At 38.6% G+C, this 23,128-nt stretch overlaps 1 protein-coding gene across 1 annotated transcript in view; it reads left to right on the top strand.

Moving 5' to 3' along the window:
- Positions 1–21,706, top strand: part of LOC119654647 (zinc finger protein ztf-16) — a 52,697-nt gene extending 30,991 nt beyond the window's left edge. Inside the window, exons 2-7 of the mRNA XM_038060127.1 lie at positions 12,167–12,625; positions 12,919–13,137; positions 13,223–13,457; positions 13,839–14,054; positions 14,118–14,252; positions 20,278–21,706. Coding sequence (XP_037916055.1) covers positions 12,171–12,625; positions 12,919–13,137; positions 13,223–13,457; positions 13,839–14,054; positions 14,118–14,252; positions 20,278–20,658 — 1,641 coding nt within the window. The 5' untranslated portion in view covers positions 12,167–12,170 and the 3' untranslated portion in view covers positions 20,659–21,706. The remainder of the gene's footprint in view (positions 1–12,166; positions 12,626–12,918; positions 13,138–13,222; positions 13,458–13,838; positions 14,055–14,117; positions 14,253–20,277) is intronic.
- Positions 21,707–23,128: the final 1,422 nt, after the last annotated feature.

The following is a 23,128-nucleotide window of genomic DNA, read 5'->3' as shown; positions in this document are numbered from 1 at the left end:
ATTTCGTTTACACAAATGTTTTTATAGAACTAACAATCTCATCTAATCAAATCTTATAGACTAAAGAAAACATGTAAATTCCTCCCTAAAGTAGGTTTGAACGGTATTCAAAGGTACAATTGTGGACATTAATTATAACATGTCCATTGGAGCATGTAAGTTCCTGGCAAGAATATTTAGATGCTCTTTGAGTTTTTCTCGATGTATTTTAACTTGACAAAATATTTCAACGTGTCCCGATAGCTGAGTGATTAGAACACAAAGCTTTTGTACGGAAGGTTGCGGTTCAAATCTCACTGGTGGTAGTGGGATTTTGTCGTGGGAGTTTGACGTCGGATACCAGTTCACTCAGCTGTGAATGAGTACGTGAGTCAAATCAGGGTAATGATCTTGGGCGAACGCAGTGCTGACCACATTGCTTCGTACAGGGTAGTGCAATCCTGTAGTATATCGTTACGGTATTGAATGAAGTGCTCTAACACACTTCAAAGCCATGATCCAACTGGATTGGTGCGCCAACAATTATTATTATTATTAAAGTATTTCATCATCTGATGAACCAAGTTGCATTTGCTATCATTCGTGGAATCTTTGATTGCGTTTGTTGGAGCAGTTTAATGTTAATAATTTTCGTTGCGTTCCATAACTGAATTCCATAGGTGCAGTTTTAAAGATTTTCGAGTCACACTTCCCAATTTAATGGTAAATTGCATCGCGCCATTGTGATTTTTTTCAAATATTGAGAAAATCGTGTGCCAAAATCTCGATCACTTTCCATACCTAATATTTTCTTAGTCTGCCTACTTTCGTGTTATTAAAGAGGAGCTGGTAATCCACCACTCCAGTCGTTTCTTTGTAAAACCATCTCATTTCCGTACTCAGATATGCAAAGCAAAATCTGATGTTTTTGACATTGTGCTGTGTATTAACTGTTTAGTTTGAATAACCAAACTTATATTGAAGAATAAGAGCTCGTGAACAAACAAACCTTATAACAGTAATTCTATTATAAGGCAGGTATTGTTAAAATAATGAAGTCCGTCATATTTCGCTTGAAAAAGGTTTCTCTATACTATTCTGTTCTTTTTTATACACATAGGTTCAGTATGTTTAAAATACCGAATACCGACGATAATAATATATAGTTATCTGAATCGCCTAGCGAAGTTACTGCATCTTGTTTTGATATCCAACAAAAGAATCCGTGTTTGGTGACATTTATGTCAGAAGTTTAATCAATCATGATCAACAACATCTACCAAATTAAGTCAACTGTATCAACGGCTGTCGAAATAAGAAAGGCTTGAAAGTCTAGGCCATGTCTCATAGCGGTTCACTCAATTATGTGAGTAGAAAAGTTCACCTGGTGATGCAATTTCAACGGTGGCGATTTACTAAAATTTTTTTTTGCGTATGTTCAACCAAACTATCTGCCTGCCATTCAGAAGTTCTTATTGGTTATGATAGTATTTAGGAGTCCAACAAACATTACGCTATTATCTTGCTTTTGAAAAGAAGATAAAGAAGGCTCTGTGACAAACTATAAAACTAAATTGACAATGAGGCATGGCTGGCCCCGGATCAAATATATCAACCGGAAATACAGGGAATCAATTGTTTATTCTCATTATGCTCATCATTAATTCTATTTTTCCACATAATCTCTTTCGTTGAACATGCATTTTCCCCAACGCTTGGTTTCTATTTGTAACATAAATCACGTTCGCTAACTTGGTAACTGTTTATGGGAAGCATCTAGCTGTTATTCAGAAAGATGACTTGGAATGCACCTAACGGAAACTTTGATAACTAAGTTCATCCATAATGATTGTTTGTCTACTCTTACATCTGATTTCAATTCTAGCAACTTCCATAACCTGTAAACGACGATTATTATTCGCCAGCGAAAAGATTCTGTTTTCAGTTCCCACACTATAAATTTGATTGAGGTGAGGTGTAGTAAGTCCGCGGATTTTTTAAATACCACAATATATATCTGTCTTCCTTGTGTTTGTGTTCTCAAATTTACTGCCTTACCTGTTAGCAAACCTCCTCGTCACACCAAAACACTACTTTGCCACGCTCTACCTGGGTCCTGTTGAACGTTTGGTCAAGATGCACGCTGCAAATTCTTTTTTGAATTGTTTTGGTTTTCTTTTTCATCGTATACAGCGATATTGTAAAAGCCACTTCACTTATCAAACGGTCGAGAAATTTTACTGCAACTCGAACATGAGATCTACCAGTTGAACAATTGAAGTCGAACGCCTTCGTGGCCGAGGATCATTTCTACTTGACTGACGATCACTTTCAAATCGGGAAAATCATTCATAACATTACGTTTGACCTATGTTAAAGCTTCATGTTCGTAAGAATTTGAAACATTTTGCCTGGAAGTTTTAAACAAAATTAGATGGTTACAGCTGAGTTTCTGTGCAATGCAACCGATGTCCGTAAACATGTGTAATTTGAAATGTTCAGTTTTTTTCCAGAACAGACTTCGTATGCTAAAAATGTTAATCAAATTAAGCTTTTGAACATAGCGTACCTGATTTTTGCTGTGTTTTTCATTGGGAAAGTGCTCCGAAAATTACAAAATTCAGTAGTATTTCTTCTTTCATTTGCAACCTTAAAAAGCTAGAAATTAAAAAATCGGAATATCAGAAGCTGGTGCTTCGGGTATAAAGGTTTTCAGGTTCATCTTCCACATTCACATCTCCATTCGTATATAGCTAAAAACCCAAAATATTCCTTCATAATTTTTTCAAACTACAAGATATACGTATACATTATAGACGTAGATGTTATGCTCGCCCTAAACAAACAATAGTTGGATTTCTTTCACAGTTCCCAGAGTTATGCCGTATGTACTTCCTTATATCACTGCCGTACTTCTAGCACGAAGTTAAGGGGGGTTTCCAGCTAAATTTCTAAAATATGGAAATATACTATTAGCAGATATCGGAACGGGATGCATTTTGAGGCCTAGATTTCGTTTAGATACACTATTGTGATTTTTTCAGGTATTTCGGTTAGATAGGTTCTGAGAACGAGACACTTTTTGAGGATTATATTCTGAACCTTCATTCCTCTACGTTTCACCCGAGATCAAATATGAGTTCCGTACTAATTGAACCCATACATGCAAAAGGGGGATGTAAATTTTTTTTCATCAAATATCGGTTAGTACTTTTCGAAGCCGGTCTTAGATTTGACATTTGTTGGAAAGGTGGGGAGTGCGGGCGGTTGAAATTGACCCAACCGAAAAATCTGAAAAAAATCAGGGCGCTCCCACTATATGGTGCCTGGGCTCCGAAATACTTTCCTTACTGATATCTGTACTAATAAAAATAGTATACTACTATAGTTTTTAGTAATTGGCTGCAAAACCCCCCTTAAGTTCATGCTAGCACCACCAACACTACGCAACAATATAGAATATAACATAGAGCATGATCTCACCAAACTTTATGGAAATTGCACTATTACTAAGATAGTTATAATACGTCAAAGTTGTCTTTTCTTTGCAAATTCAAGACTATAGATGTCAATATCATCCGAAAGTGGATATTCTCACATAATATATGCATATATTACGTGCTACGGACTAAGGAATACACAAAACCTTTCATACCTGAAGCGTCCAGTTTCCGGTTTCCCGACTCGTTTCTTGGTAGTTATCTTCAATCCTAATCTCATTACCTCATTCTCTCAATTAGGAGCTATTTGACCAGAATCTACTCGGTTTGAGAGTGAAAATACGTCATAAACGTAGCCGAGGTGTAAGAGGAAAGATAACATGGTCAGTGAAACCCTTTACCTCCTCCGGAAAAAGCAGCATGCAGAACGTAACCAATAATAAGAAGAGATATATATGTAATATCGGTGGCAGGAAGCAACCCTGGCAAACTGCACCTTGGACTTCAAATTTCTCACTTCAATGCAACACAGTATTTGTTTCAACGTGAAACGTATTCGTGAAAGGGGAACAATCGAAAATTTCAAACGTTAAAATATAGTTTCGCTGGCGTTTAGTGAATTTAGAAATGATGAAGGCTTGTTGAGACATAGTTTTCCTATCTCTTGAATAAATTGCACTAATTGAATTCTCTCATTTAATAAGTACACACTACGGAAAAACTTGTTGCTCCTTTTCTAAAATGATGCCGTTCAATCCATGCATGTAATTTCATAGACTGCATACTTCCGCAACATTGCGTGACAATAAATTAAACGTATTTCAAATGACTTGTCGACTTTAGTAAGGTTTGTTTTGCACAAAAACTCAATTAAAGAATAAATTGCATGTAGGACCTCCTTTCATAAGGAAACAAAATGGAATTCTCCAAAGTAAATGTCGCCAAAATCCTCAAATTTTGTTTCCAGTTTCCAGTAAAATGAATATAACAGATGGGTAGGTAGGCAGACAGAGAGTAAATGGATATTAGACCAAGAAGGTCACTAAAAAATAGAATCTACACAAAAACTATTTCTAGAGATTTCGAGGATGCTTAATCAGGATCCATTTAAAATCAAGCCATTTAAAAAGGAATTAAACGGCTACAAATTGTTGTTAGGCAGACTCTAGGTGTTATTTTTAATTTCTCTATTTCTAATGAAATCTCTTTCATAGAAGCTTGAGACGCTTACTCAGAATACTGCATATGCAATAATTAAATTAATAGCTCTGAGCAACAAATGCTTTAATTAATGTGTTGAGACCATAACGGTACACTACTCAAATGTGTCCTGCAATTACACTTGCCATAACTAAAGTACACTCCAAACTAACCCTCACCAGCAATTAAGAACAAATTGCATATTAATGAAAAAACTTAAAAAGTTTCGGAGCACATTCCAAAATATCCAAACTTTAATAATTTATTAATATATACACATATCTATTGAATTATATATCTCAATTTCATCTCCGCCTTTTATGAAAAATTGTGAAAAGTCTTACATGCACATAATTCCACGTTGATGAGTATTCATTGTATCCGATTAGGAAACTTTTCCAGTTTTCAAAATGATTTAATGTATGAGTAGAGGAGCAGTCCGACGGGATTTTTTTTCTGCCGTCAATTTGGATACTGCACACATTTTTGGTGGAATGTCATAAGAGTGGTGATAGCGTTACTATTCGAAATGTGTATGTAATTCAATTTGCAATGATGTTATGCATATTTTATAATGGCTGACGACCTTTAACTTTGAACTTTTTGGGACAGGTGATTTCAGTTAGTGGGACTTGACGCCTTCACTCACAGCCGTGAACCTAGTTTGCTTGAACTTTTCGATTTGCAAATTGCCATCGTCAATGTTCTATATTTCGTAACTATGTAGGTAAGGTAACAAGTAAACAGTAATTATGCTTCCTTTATTTATAATCATCTATTGGGTTGTTCACTAAATGGAAAAATTTTGTGCTGGAAAAAACGTTTTACTCAAAAAGGATTTACCATGTTTCAAGCAATTTATCTTCGAACAACAACAAAGGTGTTCCGAAATTGAGTGAAACAAGTTGGGCTACACGTTAACGTCTGCAAACACGTTAGCTTTTCCTAACGAAGATCAACTACAAAATTTGTCATATTTAATATTTCACTTAATAAGGCTACATCTTCTATTATCTTCATCTTCCGGCTCATCCGGAAACCAGTCTAGAGGCAACAACTTGCTTTTGTATTGCTTGTTGAGTTCGGCTGGTTTATACTAACTGATTGAATACATTCCGCTGAAGAAGCAAGCAAATGACTGTCGAAATACTTATATCCGCTGCCACTTCCACCTTCTAAACGCCAACAAAGCTCTTTTTAAGTTTTTGTGTAAAACAAAACATTAAAATCGATTTATTATCTATCTGTCCGTCCGTCTATCTGTCACATGCATTTTTCTCAGAAACGGTTACTCCTATTGATATGAAATTCGCTGAGGACTGTGAACCCCCACACATGCAATGAGTAACATCTTTCTACGTTGAATTTAAGGGTCTCACACATGTGAAAGGGGAGTTTGAAATTTTTTCACTGAATGTGGTCATATTGGGTATCAAATGAAAGGTCTCGATCGGAACTTTCAAGAACTGGCCTTAATTTTACCATTTCAGTGAAAACGGGGAAGTGCGCGTGCTATAAAGTGATCATTTCTTTCACGAACCCATTCTCAGAAACTATACAGCTGAAAAATCTGAAAATCGCAATCATAAAGCAGCCACTATGAGATGTCTAGACTTCCGTTATATACCCGTTTTAAGTTCATCCTAGAATCATGAAATACAATAATATCATTATCAGCAACGGCGCAACAACCGGTATCTGGTCTAGGCCTGCCTTAATAAGAAACTCCAGACATCCCGGTTTTGCGCCGAGGTCCACCAATTCGATATCCCTAAAAACTGTCCGGCGTCCTGATCTACGCCATCGCTCCATCTCAGGCACGGTCTTTTTTTGCCCTTATAGATTTTCCGGGCTGGATCATCCTTATCCATACGGATTAAGTGACCCGCCCACCGTAACCTATTGAGCCGGATTTTATCCACAACCTGACATGATATCGTTCATAGTTTTCGTCGTTATGTAGGCTACGGAATCGTCCATCCTCATGTAGGGGACAAAAATTCCTCGCAGGATTCTTCTCTCGAACGCGGCCAAGAGTTCGTAATTCTTCTTGCTAAGAACCCAAGTCTCCGAGGAATACATGAAGACTGGCAAGACCATAGTCTTATACAGTAAGAGCTTTGACACTAGGGTGAGACGTTTCGAGCGGAACAGTTTTTGCAAGCTGAAATAGGCTCCGTTGGCTGTCAACAACCGTGCGCGGATTTCATCATGGAAGTTGTTATCAGTTGTGATTTTCGACCCTAGATAGGAGAAATCAACAATCTCAAAGTTGTAGTCTCCTATCTTCATTCTTCCCGTTTGACCAGTGCGATTTGATGTTGTTGGTTGGTAGGTGTTTGGTGCTGATGTTGCCACCATATACTTTGTCTTGCCTTCATTGATGTGCAGCCCAAGATCTCGCGCCGCCTGCTCGATCTGGATGAAGGCAGTTTGTACGTCTCGGGTTGTTCTTCCCATGTTGGGTGGACTTAAAGAGGATTGTACCTTTTGCATTTACCTCAGCATCACGGATCATTTTCTCGAGGGCCAGGTTAAAGAGAACCCATAATAGGTCATCCCCTTGTCTTAGATCGTTGTTGATGTCGAATGGTCTTGAGAGTGATCCTACTGCTTTTATCTGGCCTCGCACATTAGTCAGGGTCAGCCTAGTAAGTCTTATAAATTTCGTCGGGATACCGAATTTTCTCATAGCCGTGTATAGTTTTACCCTGATTATGCTGTCATAGGCGGCTTTAAAGTCTATGAATAGATGATGCAACTGATGTCCATATTCCAACAGTTTTTTCATCGCTTGCCGCACAGAGAAAATCTGATCTGTTACTGATTTGATTGGAGTGAAGCCTCTTTGTTATGGGCCAATAATGTTTTGGGCGTATGGGGCTATCCGGCCTAGCAAGATAGTGGAGAATATCTTATAGATGGTACTCAGCAACGTGATACCTCTATAATTGCTGTATTGTGTGATATCTCCCTTTTTATGTATGAGACAGATAATGCTTCGTTGCCAATCGTCAGGCATTGATTCGCTGCCCCATATCTTGAGCACAAGTTGATGAACCACTTGGTCGCCTCCATCTTTAACCAATTCGGCTGTAATTCCATCGGCTCCTAGCGACTTATGATTTTTTAGCCGATGAATTGCACGGACTGTTTCTCCTAAACTTGGTGGTGGCAGTATTTGTCCGTCGTATTCAGTTGGCGGGACCTCCAACTCTTCGATTTTCTGATTGTCCAGTAGTTCATCAAAGTACTCAACCCATCGCTCCAATATGCCCATTCTGTTGGAAATCAGATTTCCCTCTTTATCTCGGCAGGATGAACATCGGAGTGTATAAAGCTTCATATTGCTAACTTGTTGGTAAAACTTGGCCGGCTGGTGTCGTTGCTCCCTGTACTTTTCAAGTTCATAGACCTGTTGGTTATCCCAGGCTTCCTTTTTCCGTATGGGAAGTCGCGTCTCTGCTCGCCGAAGTTCGTGATAAGTCTCCGCGCGTGCCCGCGTCCTTTGAGAATGCAGCATTACTCGGTATGCAGCATTCTTCCGTTCCGTTGCTAGCTTACATTCATCGTCAAACCAGCCGCTCCGACTTTTTTTGCGGCTGGGGCCAAGTATATTCGTGGCCATATTTATGCTAACGTTCTTCAGGTGATTGTGAAGATCATTTGTTGATGCTTCATCTCCAGGATCTCTGTTGACTGCGGTTATTGAAGCATCTATTTCCCTCTTATAGGTGTTGTGGATGGCTTGAGTGTTAACTCTCATCTGCTTATCAGAGGAGATTAATGTAGGCTATAATATAATGCATGATTCTACCAAGTTCAGTGGAAATCACACTATTATTAACAAAGCTATAATGAGTCGAAGTTGTCGCTTTTGTGCAAATTTGCTGCAATCTAGGGCTTTGAATGTCAGGATCACACTAAAATGAATAGTCTAGCATAATATATGCATATAAATTACGAGCTAAGTATAAATGTGCATTAAAATATATATAAAAAATATGCAAAACCTTTCATACCTGAAGCTTCTGATTTCCCGACTTGTTTTGTTGTTGTCCCAGGTCAGAATTTTCCGATGACACGACACATACTGGAACTGATGAAAACTTAGAGCTTTGGAGTTAAAATTTCTTCTCTTTTGATCTCGATGTCATTTCATTTTGATAACAGTTATAGGTTTTTCCACAAGCTACAACTACAAACCCCTAAGACCATGGCTGCTGTGACAAGTGCAAGGGGGCAGAGTCCAGATCTTCAGAGCCAGCCTATTAAGCTTCGTTCTGTTGTACTTTTCGCGACTCACCCTTCTTCAATATACTCGCAAGAAGAAAGTTATCCTACTGCAAGGCGACACTCCTGTTGAGTTCAGTCTTATTGTTATCAACTTTACTTTTATTCTACTTTTGATATTCATAATACTTTATTAACTTCTTGCTATTCTTAGTATCATAAATGTAGAAAGCATAATTCTATTAATATAAATTTAATTCAAAAGGAAGCCTTTTCCTGAATCTTGACGTCAGCTCAATTAATTTAAGAAACAAATTTTTGGTGGTTGATAAACATTTTTTATTTCAAAATTATGGCCGACTCTTTCCAGAGAGTTTACAATTGTATGTGTCCGCCAAAGTCCGATCGCAGGAACGATCCGTGGTGAACTTTTGGTGAAAGTGCTCTGCTTCTTTCTGAGCAACCGCAGTAGTGGCACGCAATCGTAGGTCAGCGACCATCAGACGGTGATCTTTTTCGAAACCGATGTCAGCATCCTTTTTATTACACACAATCAAAAAACAACTCCCTAAATGATGATTAGATGTTCGTTGCTAGTGAGTCTAAACCCAAATGAACATATGGCAGGCCCTGTTTTTGAACAGTGTGTAGTCGATCACCTGTTGCCAAGGAAGCTGCGCACATTTCAGAAACTAATCAAAAACGGGTTTCAACAGGCAAAAATCGTAGTTGTGAAGTGAGTCCCCATACGAGGCACTGTTGATGTTCCGGTAGCAAGATCGCTTCGAAATTTGCCGGCTATCACATGCAGCTGGAGTATATTTTCAGGAGATATTAACTTCTTCCAGCAAACTATTGCACGTGCACTGTAGAAATTATTTTGTAATTGGGCTAGGACAAAGGAGAGATAGAGAAAGGCAACTCATATACAGGATCAGAAAGTTGCAAAACTCTTACATACCGAGCATATAATATAGAGAGGCGTCGTTTCACGATAGGTGTTCGAGTAAAAGATATGGAAAACGGATCTTGGTGCCTTTACAATCCATCTATAATATCTGCTTAAATAAATAAAACTTCCCCTGAAGAGTTCGTTACTAAAAATTTAAACATTTTAATTTATGTTTACAATTTTATAAATGCAGTTATGCTGCCTCCTTGCATTGTTGGTTTTAATAGCTGAGTTTTATTTTCTTTCGCGTTACAGATTTTCTGGTTGGAATTAAGAGAAGGTTGGAAGAAGAGAAGAAAAATAGTGCTTCTTTATATTTCCTTCATATTATTTAGTAATTTGGAATGCCTAGGCAAGATAAAGTATTCAAAAATAAAGGAAGAATATTTGCGAGTAAATGAAAGGAAGTTTTAGCTCGAAATGTACATGAAATTTTAACTACACAGCCTACTTTAATGCTAACTCATAGACCCCGGTAGGTAGGTATCAGTGGCCGCTCCGAGCACCCCAATTAGCGCTTTGGTGCGCCGTTTTGATGCCACAAACTCCTAAGACCGTGACTGTTGTTATGGGAGCAGGGAGGCAGAGTCCAGCCGCCCCGGATCTTCAGGGCCAACCCGTAGCAGTCACGAAGGAAAGCAGCTCTCCAACCCTGCAGCTAGAAATCTCTCTGAGGTCCCCAAAGAATGGTTTACCCAGTGTCCGCAGCCTGACTCTAGCCAGAGCTGGGCAATCGCAGAGAAACTGCATGTGAGTTTCTCTTCTTTCTCCGCAGCTTCGGCAGTGTGTGTTGTAGGGTATGCCGTGATCGAGTTATGTTATAAGCGGGCTATATTCTCCTTGACTTGGCACAACTTGTAAGCCTTCACCATCTGAGACCCACGGCTGCTAGACAGTGCGAGTAGACTCGGCCCCCAACAGCCGCCAGCGGAACACCGACTGTATTCGGCGAGGGACTGCCAAGAGCAGAGCCTTGCCTGGCCAATCCGTCAGCCCGCTCATTCCCCTCTATGTTCCTACGCCCGGGAACCCAGAGGAGAGTGACCTTGAGCGTGCCGCCCAGACGGTTGAGCGCGTCTCTGCACTGCCCCATCAGCCGGGAAGATGTCGTCGTTGAGTACAAGGCCTTGATGGCCGCTTGGCTGTCGGTCAGAATGGCTATGTTACGCTTGGAGCTCGAATCACGCTCCAGCCATCGACAGACTTCCAATATCTCCAGTACTTCCGCCTGGAATACACCGGCGAAACCTGGGAGACCATACGACTTGGATACACCGTATGTATTCGAGAAAATCCCCGCGCCGACTCCATAGGCCATCTTTGATCCTTTCGTAAAGAATACTGTGTCATAGTCTTGCAACACGCCGTCGGTATTCCACTTTGCCCTGGTTGGAAGGACCACAGCAAAGTTTCTCGTGAAGTTCAGCTTGCGTGTGACATAGTCCGTGGGGGATGCCCAGATTTCCCGAGGCATTTCATCTAGGATGTTGCTGTGGCCGTAGGACTTCGGTGCCCAGCATCCGGACTCACGTTGTGCAATCTGCCAAACAAAAACGAGAAAGCTTAGAAAGCAAGATTGATAAATTTCAAAGATATCAGTGTTTCATAATTTATGTAGCAGTAGCTTGAATAATAATCGTTGGCGCAACATTCCATATTGAACCAGGGCTTTGAAGACCGTAACGTTACACTACAGTAACTGCAGGAGGCAATGTAGTCAGCATTGCGTTCATCTGAGATTATTACCTTGATTTGACTCAGATACTCATTCACAGCTAAGTCGACTGGTATCCGACATCCAGTCCCGATAACAAATTCCTCTGCCACGAGTGAGATCTGAACCGCGATCTTCCGCTACGACAGCCCAGCGCTTTAACTGCTAGAGCCATCCGGGTACGCGAATAAGCAAGTTAAAAGCATAATTTCTTGTCAATTTTGTCAGTTGCTTGAAAAGAAGTTTAGCATCTACGATATTAATAACACGCTTGAATCGCCGAAAGACTGTATAAAACCACTTGTGAAAGATGATCAACATATATTATATGGAACTGAAAAAGATGCCCAAAATATAATAAAAGAAGGGAGTCAAAAACTCGCAAGAACTATAAATGACTTGCTATAACCCTTTGGAGCAATAAGCTAGGTTTTTGCCAATTTGGACAGTTCGATCGAAGCAGCACTAGGCTGTCCACCTAGTCGAGTCGCCTCCCCATTTCAATCTGATCAGATTTTAGATCACAAATTCGCTAAAAAACAATTTGTTTACATAATTGAGTGTAAGATAGGAATCTGTAATGGAATTTCAAAATTTAGCTTTTTTGCTTCAAGTACAACTTTACTAGAAATTCTTCTTCTTTTACAGCCAAATGGCCGACGAGGCTGATTCCGGAACCAGTAACACAACAGCTATATACCCACCCGAACCGCCTACAACCAATGAAGATCCCGATAATGAAAATGAAAAAGTTTCGGCATCGAACTCCAACTATGATTCCAATGATGGAAGTTCCCCTATATTCCGCTGCGAACGCTGTGATAAATTTGAAACACAGTCGCAACCATTGCTTTTGGTGCACTATGTTCAATGCAACAACACTGCAAATGCTAGTAGTAGTATTAAACAACAGGATGCCGAAGAAAATGAATTGGACAATTCGCTGGGTTCGGCGACCGTGTCGGAAAGCGAAAAACAACAACAGTCCCGAAAGTTGTTCGAATGTGATGTATGTAATATGAAATTTTCGAATGGTGCCAATATGCGACGGCACAAAATGAGACATACAGGAGTTAAGCCTTACGAATGTCGAGTATGTCAAAAAAGGTGAGGTCTAGTGGCTAAGATTTCAATTCAACCTTTAACAATTTAAATGACATAGTGCGTTACGTAATCCACATCTTTGGTTTTGGAAAAGACGTTTCATTTCAAAGAATGATGTGCGTTATAGTGGATTCCAGATTTCTCTTAAATAGAGCCCCATTTTATACTTGTAAATTCAAGTTTACTTTCTACTCGCAACTTCTTCAACAGAAAATTAAACTAAGGGCCTAATCTAGATATAAGACATCAATTAATTATTTCAAGACAATTTATTTTTCACTTCTTCCATTTTCCAGGTTTTTCCGCAAGGACCATTTAGCTGAGCACTTCACAACACACACGAAAACTTTACCCTATCACTGCCCAATATGCAATAGAGGATTCCAAAGACAAATTGCAATGAGAGCACACTTTCAAAACGAGCATGTAGGTCAACATGATTTAGTTAAAACATGTCCGTTGTGTAGCTTTCGAGCGGGAACGATGAAATCCTTGCGAGTTCACTTTTTCAATAGGTTTGGCAATGAAACAATTTTTTTTCCTGATTTGAGTGTGCATTATAAATTGCATTAAACTGGATTACACAATTTTTTTCCACAGGCACGGTATCGATTTAGATAATCCCGGACCGGGTGGCCCGTCCTCCTTACTATTAGCCTTAGAGCCACAGAATGCTGCACACTATTTGCCTTCATTAAGTACAACAGTTGCGCCTGCACCTAGTTATAGTGATAGTGGAGATTCCTTAAGATCTGCTGACAATGCAACACCACCAATGCATTTTCTTACACCACATGTAGAAATTTCAATGGCAGAAAATGCTGATTCATTTCATGTAAGTAGTTTATGATGAAGTGCTACATAAGAATTGTGAAAGGAAGTTGTGGAAACGTTAGAGGATGGTACATAGTTAAATTAGGCTTGAGAAGAAAATTAATGGAGGGAAAATGATTTTATTTTAGGAACAAATACGAAAGACAAGGAATCTTGTGATACTATCTAATTAAATGTAGCGTATAGAATACGTCAAACAGGTCATAACTATGCACTTGGATTTGATGTATATTTTAGGGGTATAGATCAATCTCCATAATCGAGTGAATTGACTTTTTGTTATTTTGAGGTAAAACCAATTGTGCGCTCTGACATTCGACTTTCACGTTTCTTTTCAATTGTATATTTGTGGCAAATAACGAAACATTTGGTATTACCATAGGGTGACACGGGAACTTCAAAAGTGCCCAATTCGACGCTTGAAGTGCAACCATCAAATGGTCCATGTGGAGGCTCACCATCATCACCTCAATCGGCCGATTCAAACTCAAATATTCCATCTAGCTCACATACCTTAGCTTCTTTAGTACAAAGTCCACGACCAAATCATTCCGAAGGACACATAACACCGTCAATCAGTTTGATTCCTATAAAACAAGTAAGAAATGTCATTTGAAGAGTGAGAGCACACCCAAGGACTAATCGTAATATTTTCATTCAGGAACCCACCAGTGAGGAGTATTCGGAAAATAAAAATGGAATTGCAAATTCTAGTGATCAAATTTCAGTGAACTCAGGAGTAACGAATTCACCAGAATCGGCAACGCCTACTAGTAGTTTAACATCGCTAATTAAGGTAAGTTCAAATTTTGTCAAGAAGGAATCTGCTGAGCAACAAAAAAATCAACTAGTTACTTTAAAAACTCTTTAGATCCATATGAAATTGTTAACATGTAATACAAGGTAGTAACACATTAGTAGATGGCTATACGGAACGGTTTGAACTCTTAATTATATTGGGGTTTCCCTTATCCTATTTATTCTGGTATTTTCATGATAGTTTTTAACGAATTCGATGGCAAATGTTTCAAGGCTACCTAGCATTCAATGATACTTCTCTTCTCATAACAGGAATTATGCTATGTGCTGATAAAGAAACATTTTAAAATATGCTATCAAAGCTAAAGCAGTCGCAGATATACGACAATAATAACATCTATGTATGTATAGTAATAATGAAATTTTTGTTTAAATTCCGAAATGCAAATGCTGGGCCATTGCCATCCTTTGCATTCTAAGAGCTTATGTCAGATGAAGGATTGCAACATTCGAATTAATGCTAAGCTGGACTATCTTAGCGGAAGGTCACTGCTCAAATCTCACTAGTGGTAGAGGGATTTGTTATCGTGATCTGGATGTCAGACACCAGTCGACCCAGCTATGAATGAGTACCTGAATCAAATCAGATTAATAATCTCAGGCAAGCTAAATGGTGACCACATCGCCTCCTACAGTATACTGTAGTGTACCGTTACGGTCTTGAATAAAGTGCTCTAACGCACTTTAAGGCCCGTGATCCAATATGGATTGTTGCGCCAATGATTATTATTATTATGAAGTGATATCAGTTCGAATGGGAAATGAATTTATAAGTAAAGGAAAGCAGCCGAAAAGGATCTTCCTCAAACGTTTATTGTTGTATAGAAAATCAGAATGATAAGAAGAAGGGTTGTAGATCAGGGAAAGAGATAAATGAAGTATAGTTGGAGTTACATGTAATCATGATTATGATGCCATTAATCCGATTGTAATCATAATTAACATGATGCCATGATTACGATTGTAATCATGTATCGATAATCGATTGTAATCATGTAATCGTTCAATCATAATCACTGTAATCATAATCATGCCATAATATGAAATCGTCATTAAATCATGGGCAGTGCCGTTTGTGCTTTACGAATCAGCTTACTGGGTTAACCTTTGAGCTAAGAAAACTTGCGGATAATTTGCGATAAGACAACATTGATGTCGTTAAAAACAAAAGCGATCGTGTTGAATACCTCAGCCAACAGAACTGGTCCCGTTCCTGGAGCTGGTAAAAGCCATTCGGAAAAGACGAATTGACATTTGCGCTTTACAGGAAACTCGATGGTATGGTACTAAAAGCTGCGGTATAGAGCGCGAATGAGGCAAAAATAGCTAAATGCTTCACTACTTTGGTAGCCCCGCCACTCAATATGATGTAGGCATTACCATCTCAGAAAGTTTCCGTAGTCTCGTTAAAGAAGTCGAGCGATTTGATGACGGGCTAGTAAAGCTCACCATTATATCAGCTGATTGTTCTATTCACATCTTCACCGCACACGCAGCATCAGAGACAGGTCGACCTGGTGTCGAACATGATGCCTTCGGGCAACTACTTGACATAGAGATCTGTAATGTGCCTACCAATGACTAGATCGTCATTGCGTGTGATTGTAATGGTCATGTAAGTGGAAAGGCAGACTACAATAGGTGCCATAGGAGAAAACGATCTCGAGCACGCAATGAGGGTGGTGACCATTGCACTTCAACATCGGCCGTTGATTGTTGTTTTGTGAATGAAGCCACCACCATCGTGTATTAAATGGTGGCGATTTCGTGAGAAAAGAAAAGAAATTATCCCATTTACGCGATTATTAATCCTAACGGATATCGAAGAATTGTGGAACCAAGTTAAAAACACGATCCGCAAATCGGATTATGCAACTCTCGGGTTCACCAAGCCAGGTAGGCGGTTCATTAACCGAGATAGTTGGCTTTGCAATGAGGATGTTCAAATGAAAGTCCATGAAAGGAAACGCGTCCACTGTAAGTTTCTCGACAAATTGACAAATTTACAATAATGCTAACTAGGAAGCAAAGAAAACCATCGCATTCTTGACAACCGTATTTACAATATCGTTCAAAAATCCGTGAATCCGGCTTTGTCAAGAACTGTGGAACTACTAACTCAATAGACGCTGCGTGGTTACTCCTGGAGAAACGCCACAAGAACTATCGCCCTCTTAACATTGTATTTTTAGATCTAGAGAAGACATTTGACCGTGTGCCACACTAACTCATCTGGCATACTCTGCAGTGGATTACTATGAATCGCAGAATAAAGCTCGATGTGTGGCGGATATACCAAAACCACTTAGTGTCTTTGTTGACGTTTTTCAAGGAAGCGCTCTCTCGCCTTTCCTCTTTGTTCCTGTTATGGACAGTGTCACGCGTCCAGCGCCCTATATACTGTTCTATGCAGACGATGTTTTTTTTTCTCATAACAAAGCTGATCTCGAGCAACTTGTTCAAAAATGGAATGATCGTCTCATCCAACATGGTCTCAGCCTGAATCTGAATATAATAGAACGACCAGCCCCAATGAAACATGCACCATAAGTACCAGCATTGAGCGATTTAATGGGTTATATATAGCTGTGAAGGCCGCCGATATCGAAAAAAAGTTGTTGCATATTCTTTAAATATATTATCTCAAGAATATTCTCACCACATTTATTAACGATGAGAGCATTAGGTCTGAAGTTATAGTTATTTATAATGCATTATCTCACTGCTCCATCCCAGTTGTGCATAGACTTTAGAACCTTCATCGCCGTATACACTGTTTGTACTACAGCCGCAAAAGAGGCGATAATGGCTTGTAGCCAGCATCCAATCGATGTTTTAGACTGTGCAGAGGGCATACTGTAAGGCCCTGGAATCCAAAACCGATGTAAATAAATAAGTTAAAAGTTAAAAAACACAAACTTGAAACTTTAAACGCGATTATCTCAGAATCGTGTTTTTGAAAAGTGCCTAAAAAACTATTGGTCTAAATTTTTACCACTTATTTATTATGATAATAGCTCAACAATGGATTTTCAATTCTTATAAAAAAATATTTTTTCAAGTAAAAAAATCTAAATTTTTTTTGTATATAATCCCTTAAATATCTTGGATCAATGCTATCAGCCAATAGTGAGCTGCTTTATTGCACCACGCATCGACACAACTTGGATGAAGTGTTTGTTAATGAACGCCTCAAATCCAAAATTTATCGCAGTGTCGTCCGCACTGTCGCAGTAGAGTATTAGACACAATGAACGACATCTCGTGGTAATGGAGACGAAGATGCGTTGGATCAGTACCGTTGCATGTCATGATCACATCCGAAATAAGAGCATCTGCGATCGATATATGGTTCCACCGATCGTGGAAAAATTGCGAGAGAGGATTCCTCGATGGTATGGACATCAGGTCTGATGAGGGGTGGAGCGATTTCACCCCGGCTCAGAATTTTTGGGGCCCGTAATAGAAATTCCAATGGAAAAAGGGATAATAGGAGGCCCGCATAACTTTTACACCGAGACCCGTATAATTTCCACCTTGGACCATGTTTTTCCGTGTAATTTTCATGCCGGGCGCGGATTTTGTCTGGTGGACATTTACTAACTGAAGTGACTTACTAAGATTGGTCTGAACATCTGGGCGATACGACCAAAGCGCTGGCTGAAACAACGATGACTTGATACGCTCGATGGTGATTTGACCGCCTCTCGACTCCATTCAAATCAGACCTTTGACTGAGCAAAATGGCTCAAACGTTCAAGACAAGCCGATCTTACTTCTGAACGAGAGAAAGCTGAAGAAGGAGTTTGACTTGTTGTGTGTGTGAAGTTTCTGCTCTAGATACCCCTGCACTGTTCACATCAAACACCATTGAAAAAATAATAACTACAATAATTCTGGAGAGCATTAAAGAATACCTCAAAAGCTTGGTTGACAGTGCAGACTGATTTTCGCTTTGGAACCTCTTGCCGCTAGCGCAACTATACCCTTTGAATCACTGGGAAGTAGTGTGCAGGGTTCAGATTTCCGCTTCACCTGCTCTTCATCGATTTCAAGAAGGCTTTCGACAGCGTCAACAGGGGTGTACCTGGAATGTAATGCACTGCATCTTGGTAAACTTTCTGCGGAATTTGAAGTTCAAAGCGGCGGCACCAAAGTTAGTTTCAGCCGACACATTAACAGCGCTAGATCCACCTTTGCTGGTCTGTCTAAAATGGGTAAATGCGTATACCTTAACATCCACATCAAGTTGAGATTGTTCCGCGTCAATGTTCTCTTTGGGCTTTTATATGGAAGTAGCCTTCATTAATACTTATCTTCGCCGTGTCATCGGTGTACTCTGGCTGAGAAAATGTGAGTTCAGCCAACTCAAAATTTGTTCTTTTGAGGAAAACGCGTTTAAAGTTTTAAGGGGGTCATGACGCGTGAACGCCTTTTTTTGCTTTTTTTAGAAATTTTTTGTGAAGATACAAATACGAATTTTTCACCATAGCTTTACTAATATCTTGATCGTGCATAGTAAGTTTTCCAGCCCGATCGCATAGTTCTTTATTGAAATACAGAGCAATTTATACACCCATCTCCAAAAAAAGGTGTTTTTCTGCTGCACGCTAGAGAGCGCTGCGATCAGCTTAAAAAAAAAGTTAACGGCATGTTAACGTACAGACGTAACTACAGTCCGCAAACTAGGATTATTAAAAAATATTAAAAGCTAAATTTTTGGTGCCGCATTAAACTTTTTTTTTGTGAATTTAGGTGTTTTTTCACGGCTTCTTTAATGAATAAAAAAACTACTGAATGAATCGCAATTATCCTAGTTTGCGGTTAAATGCGGTTAAAAAAGACACGCGTGCGCGTCTCCAAGAGTGTGGTACGTATCCGAAAAAAGCAGTTCCGATAAATCTGGAGAAGTCACGGCACAACAATTTCTTGCGGTTTCAGTAGTATGACTGGCATTGTGCCATCTAGGCACAGAGATTTGTATGCGGAGAAACTGTTTATAGTCCAACCAGATTTATCTTCGGTAATTACTAACTCGTCTGTCGTTCCATTGTTGGAGAGTCTGTTCTTGATAACTTGACCAAACTGAAGGGATCTGTGACCTCTACAGTAATTTTTGGAGTGCAAAGTACCCAACTGTGATCTGAGAAGAATCTCTGGCCATTCACTCCAGTTATCTACCCAAAAACCTCCATTATCGGTTAGTAGGGTGATCTCACGGACCTTCTCCCAACCGAGCTGGGGAAATTGAAAGTTGGTGTACTGCCCGTGTTATACACCGATAAGTTTGTGTTATTAAGAAAATTAAAGAGAGACTCACCTCGTTCGTTGATTTCTGAACTGTCCTAAGCCCTACATTGGCGCCGTAGCGTATCTACAGGTTAGCTTCCTTTGCGCTAGCGAAAATTCGCCAGTCAGAGTCCGCATACTAGGGACTGAGCGGTCCATTGTCTTCGGTGTGTGTCGCTCCACTTTGGCCTCGGGTTATATTAACACCTTTTCCAATGCAGGGAAGACGTTCTCTGGACTTTTGCTTCGGTTCATGCGCTTGCCTCTAAAACATGGCCAATATGCAAACAGAGCCTCATCAGTTGTATGATTCTCCTCCCAGCCTGACCCTACACACTCTTGGTCCGTCCAAAGACGGTTTTGAGCGGTCGTGTGAGGACTTGTCGAATTATGCAACCTTAGTCTCAAGCATAATCAGATCAGGCCGCTATATAAGGAAGGTAGCTCCTTTTTTAATTGCCACTTTCTTAATTCGATGTTGACGCAACTCTGATCTATTTTCAATGTTTTAGTATAGTATGCTTTGTAAATACAAAACGAAAAGCAAATATGATCAAATCAAGAATCGATTTTACAGTCATTCACTCGAATCAAGGAATCTGCTCTTTTTCTCTAGTTATAAGACGTAGTTGTACCTTCAATTCATTTTTACATTTGCTAAAGCCATAGCATCTTTGTTTCGTCCTTCTCTATATTTGGAATTTGTTTTTCAGGTGTCACCATTAAAGTCGCTTCTGCGGGAGGACCTGAAACGAAGAATCTGTGCACGGGCTAGCAACCGAATAACTCGAAATGGAGGTAATGTCAATAGTAATAGCGCGACTACGTCACCCGAAGCTGCGAGTTGCAACGCTGCCACAACATCGAATGGAGTTATCACGTCAACGGGACAAGAGGGCGACTTACTAGCACTCAGTCGAAAAAAACAACTGCAATGCTTATTCTGCGGAATAGAATTCCCTGATCAGACATTGTACTTCTTACACAAGGGCTGTCATAGTGAAAGTAATCCATGGAAATGTAATATATGCGGTGAACAGTGTAATAACGTTTATGAATTTAATTCGCACTTGTTAAGTAAAAGTCACCAATGAGAATAGAAGAATTATATTTTAAAATTTCAAAAGAAACGAACTAGATACAGTTTTAAAAAAGTTAGAAAAGGACAAAATATTTTAATGAACAAAGAGTACATGAAAGGGTTAAAAGTAGTTCAAAAACCACATTCCTTCTCCACTCCTCAAGTGAAAATGAAAAACATGATAGAAAGAGTTTACTATATATATGAGAGTATATTTTTACTAGTAGAATTAAAGATACATTAGTTTTATACACAAAGAAGAAAAACCACAAAGAGTACTTAATATATTGCATAGTAAATAATTTCATAGAAATTAAATGGTAAAAAGTACAGTATTTTTATATTACGAGAACCTGTAGAAGGTCTCTCGAGTCTTGCCTGATGTAAATTATGAAAACAAAAGAAGCGAAAGGAAATTAGGTGAAAAAAGATAAAAAGACAACAGGAAATTCAATTGACAAAAACGAAGCGGTAAAAGTTATCAAATGACCAAGCCACAATGTAGCTAGTAGGTTAATCAACAAATATATGAAAGTGAAGGCATTACAAAGGAACAGGATCAAAGTCGTAAAACGACTCTAAAAACCCAACAAAGCGATTATAAAAAGACGTTTTAGAAGATATTGTGTATGAGAACAAGAACAAAAACATTTCGAATTCCATTTTAATTTATGATTTTACGATAGTCTCTCCCTTTTTGGCAATTGGAAACGCAACGAGGGAAGTTTATGTATAAAAATTAGATGAAAGTTCTGTGGTTAAATCCGTCCAGAAAATTTAATTTTCATTTATTTTCAATCTTTGATTTGGCATTTTGCTATGTATATCTCTTATTTCCTTAGTTTGTATGAACATATGTGAATAAGTACTAGTTTAAACGTATACATATTTTTTTATTTTACTTTTTATTTGGGAGGTACTGTTATTGTGAATTCAACATGGATAATTATTATATAAATGAATGTAATAGGTAGTTGTTAAATTTGTTTTGTTGTATTCTAAGTAAATTTTATTGTTGTTGTACATTTGAAATATATATTACGAGAATTCCATAATTTCAATTAATGCTGCTTAATTTTGGGTTCCATTCTTTCGTCGTTTGGTATGTTTTTGCCGATTTGCATGCTAATACGAACGGTATACCAAATTTTTTATTTGATAGGACGGAAAATTTCAGTGATTTATTTTTTCGTTCGTATTTTTGTCTTTGTTTTACTTTGTTCTAATTTTACCCTTTAAAGAAAAGGGAAAATCTAGTAGATAAAGGTCTCGTTTCCCTTAGACCACCCGCCATTTGCCGTTTTTATAGTTCAAGTTATTGAATCATATATTTGAAAAGGTTTCTATTGTCATTCGAATTGATTTGAAGCTTATCCATTTCGCCGTCTTTACATGCTTCCTTTCTTTTTATTTAATTGCATCTGCGTGTCTGCCTTACAAAATTTACTGACGTTACCACGTCTTCCATATTTCAAACAACCATTTTAGAAATGCGTAAAACTTTTAATTTTGTGGAACACATGTTGGTACTTTGAGGATGACTAGATGCTTCTTTCCTTACTTGTGGTGGCAATTGGGAAAACGACAACCAGCACTAAGAGCTCCTCAAATAGAAGTGCGCTGCCGCTCAACTGAATAGGTTCAACATTCATGCGAAAGTGAAATAATTTTATTTGTCCAACCAATAGGACGCTTTCAGTGAAGAAAATTTTATCGATAGAGCTGTCAATAGAACATCACTCTTTTCGTTATATATTTGCCTTTTGTTTTCCCAGAAAGCATAACAAAAGTTATCATTATTTTCTGACTCAATTGAATGGATTCAGTAGCAATATTACATATAGGTAACAATTTCTGAGAAAGAAGAGATAATATGGGCGTGTATATGCTTTGCCAAAAAAATAAAATATTGTAGAAGGGGAGGGGATGCTGTCTTCTAGAAGTTTTGTATGATAGTTACAGACTTTAAATACTTTTTTGTTATATTGAATCGAAACTTAATTCTAATTGCGCCGTCCCACTAAGCATCAGATTAAATTCCTTTACCGAATGATGACATGAGTATGGCAGAAAGTGGACTTTAAGGGTTTATGCATCTGCACACTATCAGAAAGCATCGTTTCCTATACTACCAGTGGATAGGTATCTCAAATGGGCTTTCCCCAATACCATGCCTTGCCAAGTGATTCTCGGTAAAACTTGGATTTCAGTTACGCTAGTTTCATTTTTCTCGAACTCAATTTAAAATTTATGAATGCATCTTTCACTACTGAAACATAAAATATTTCTAACACAAAACAACGAATTTCATATTTTAAACGCCTATGCGCATTGCCTACATTGCCCTTATATCCTTGTTTTAGGGAGTAACCTGATTTTCTACATTTTTACATGCACAAATATGTTTTTCATTGTCCTTATGCGATCGTTTCCGTTTTTGTCATTATTATGATTGTTTGCAACTCTTCATTAATAATATTTTT

This window comes from Hermetia illucens, chromosome 4 (genome assembly GCF_905115235.1).
Source record: "Hermetia illucens chromosome 4, iHerIll2.2.curated.20191125, whole genome shotgun sequence".
NCBI classification, from domain to species: Eukaryota; Metazoa; Arthropoda; class Insecta; order Diptera; family Stratiomyidae; genus Hermetia; species Hermetia illucens.
Note: the sequence above shows the minus strand (reverse complement) of the source record. Positions and strands in the feature narration are given on the sequence as shown.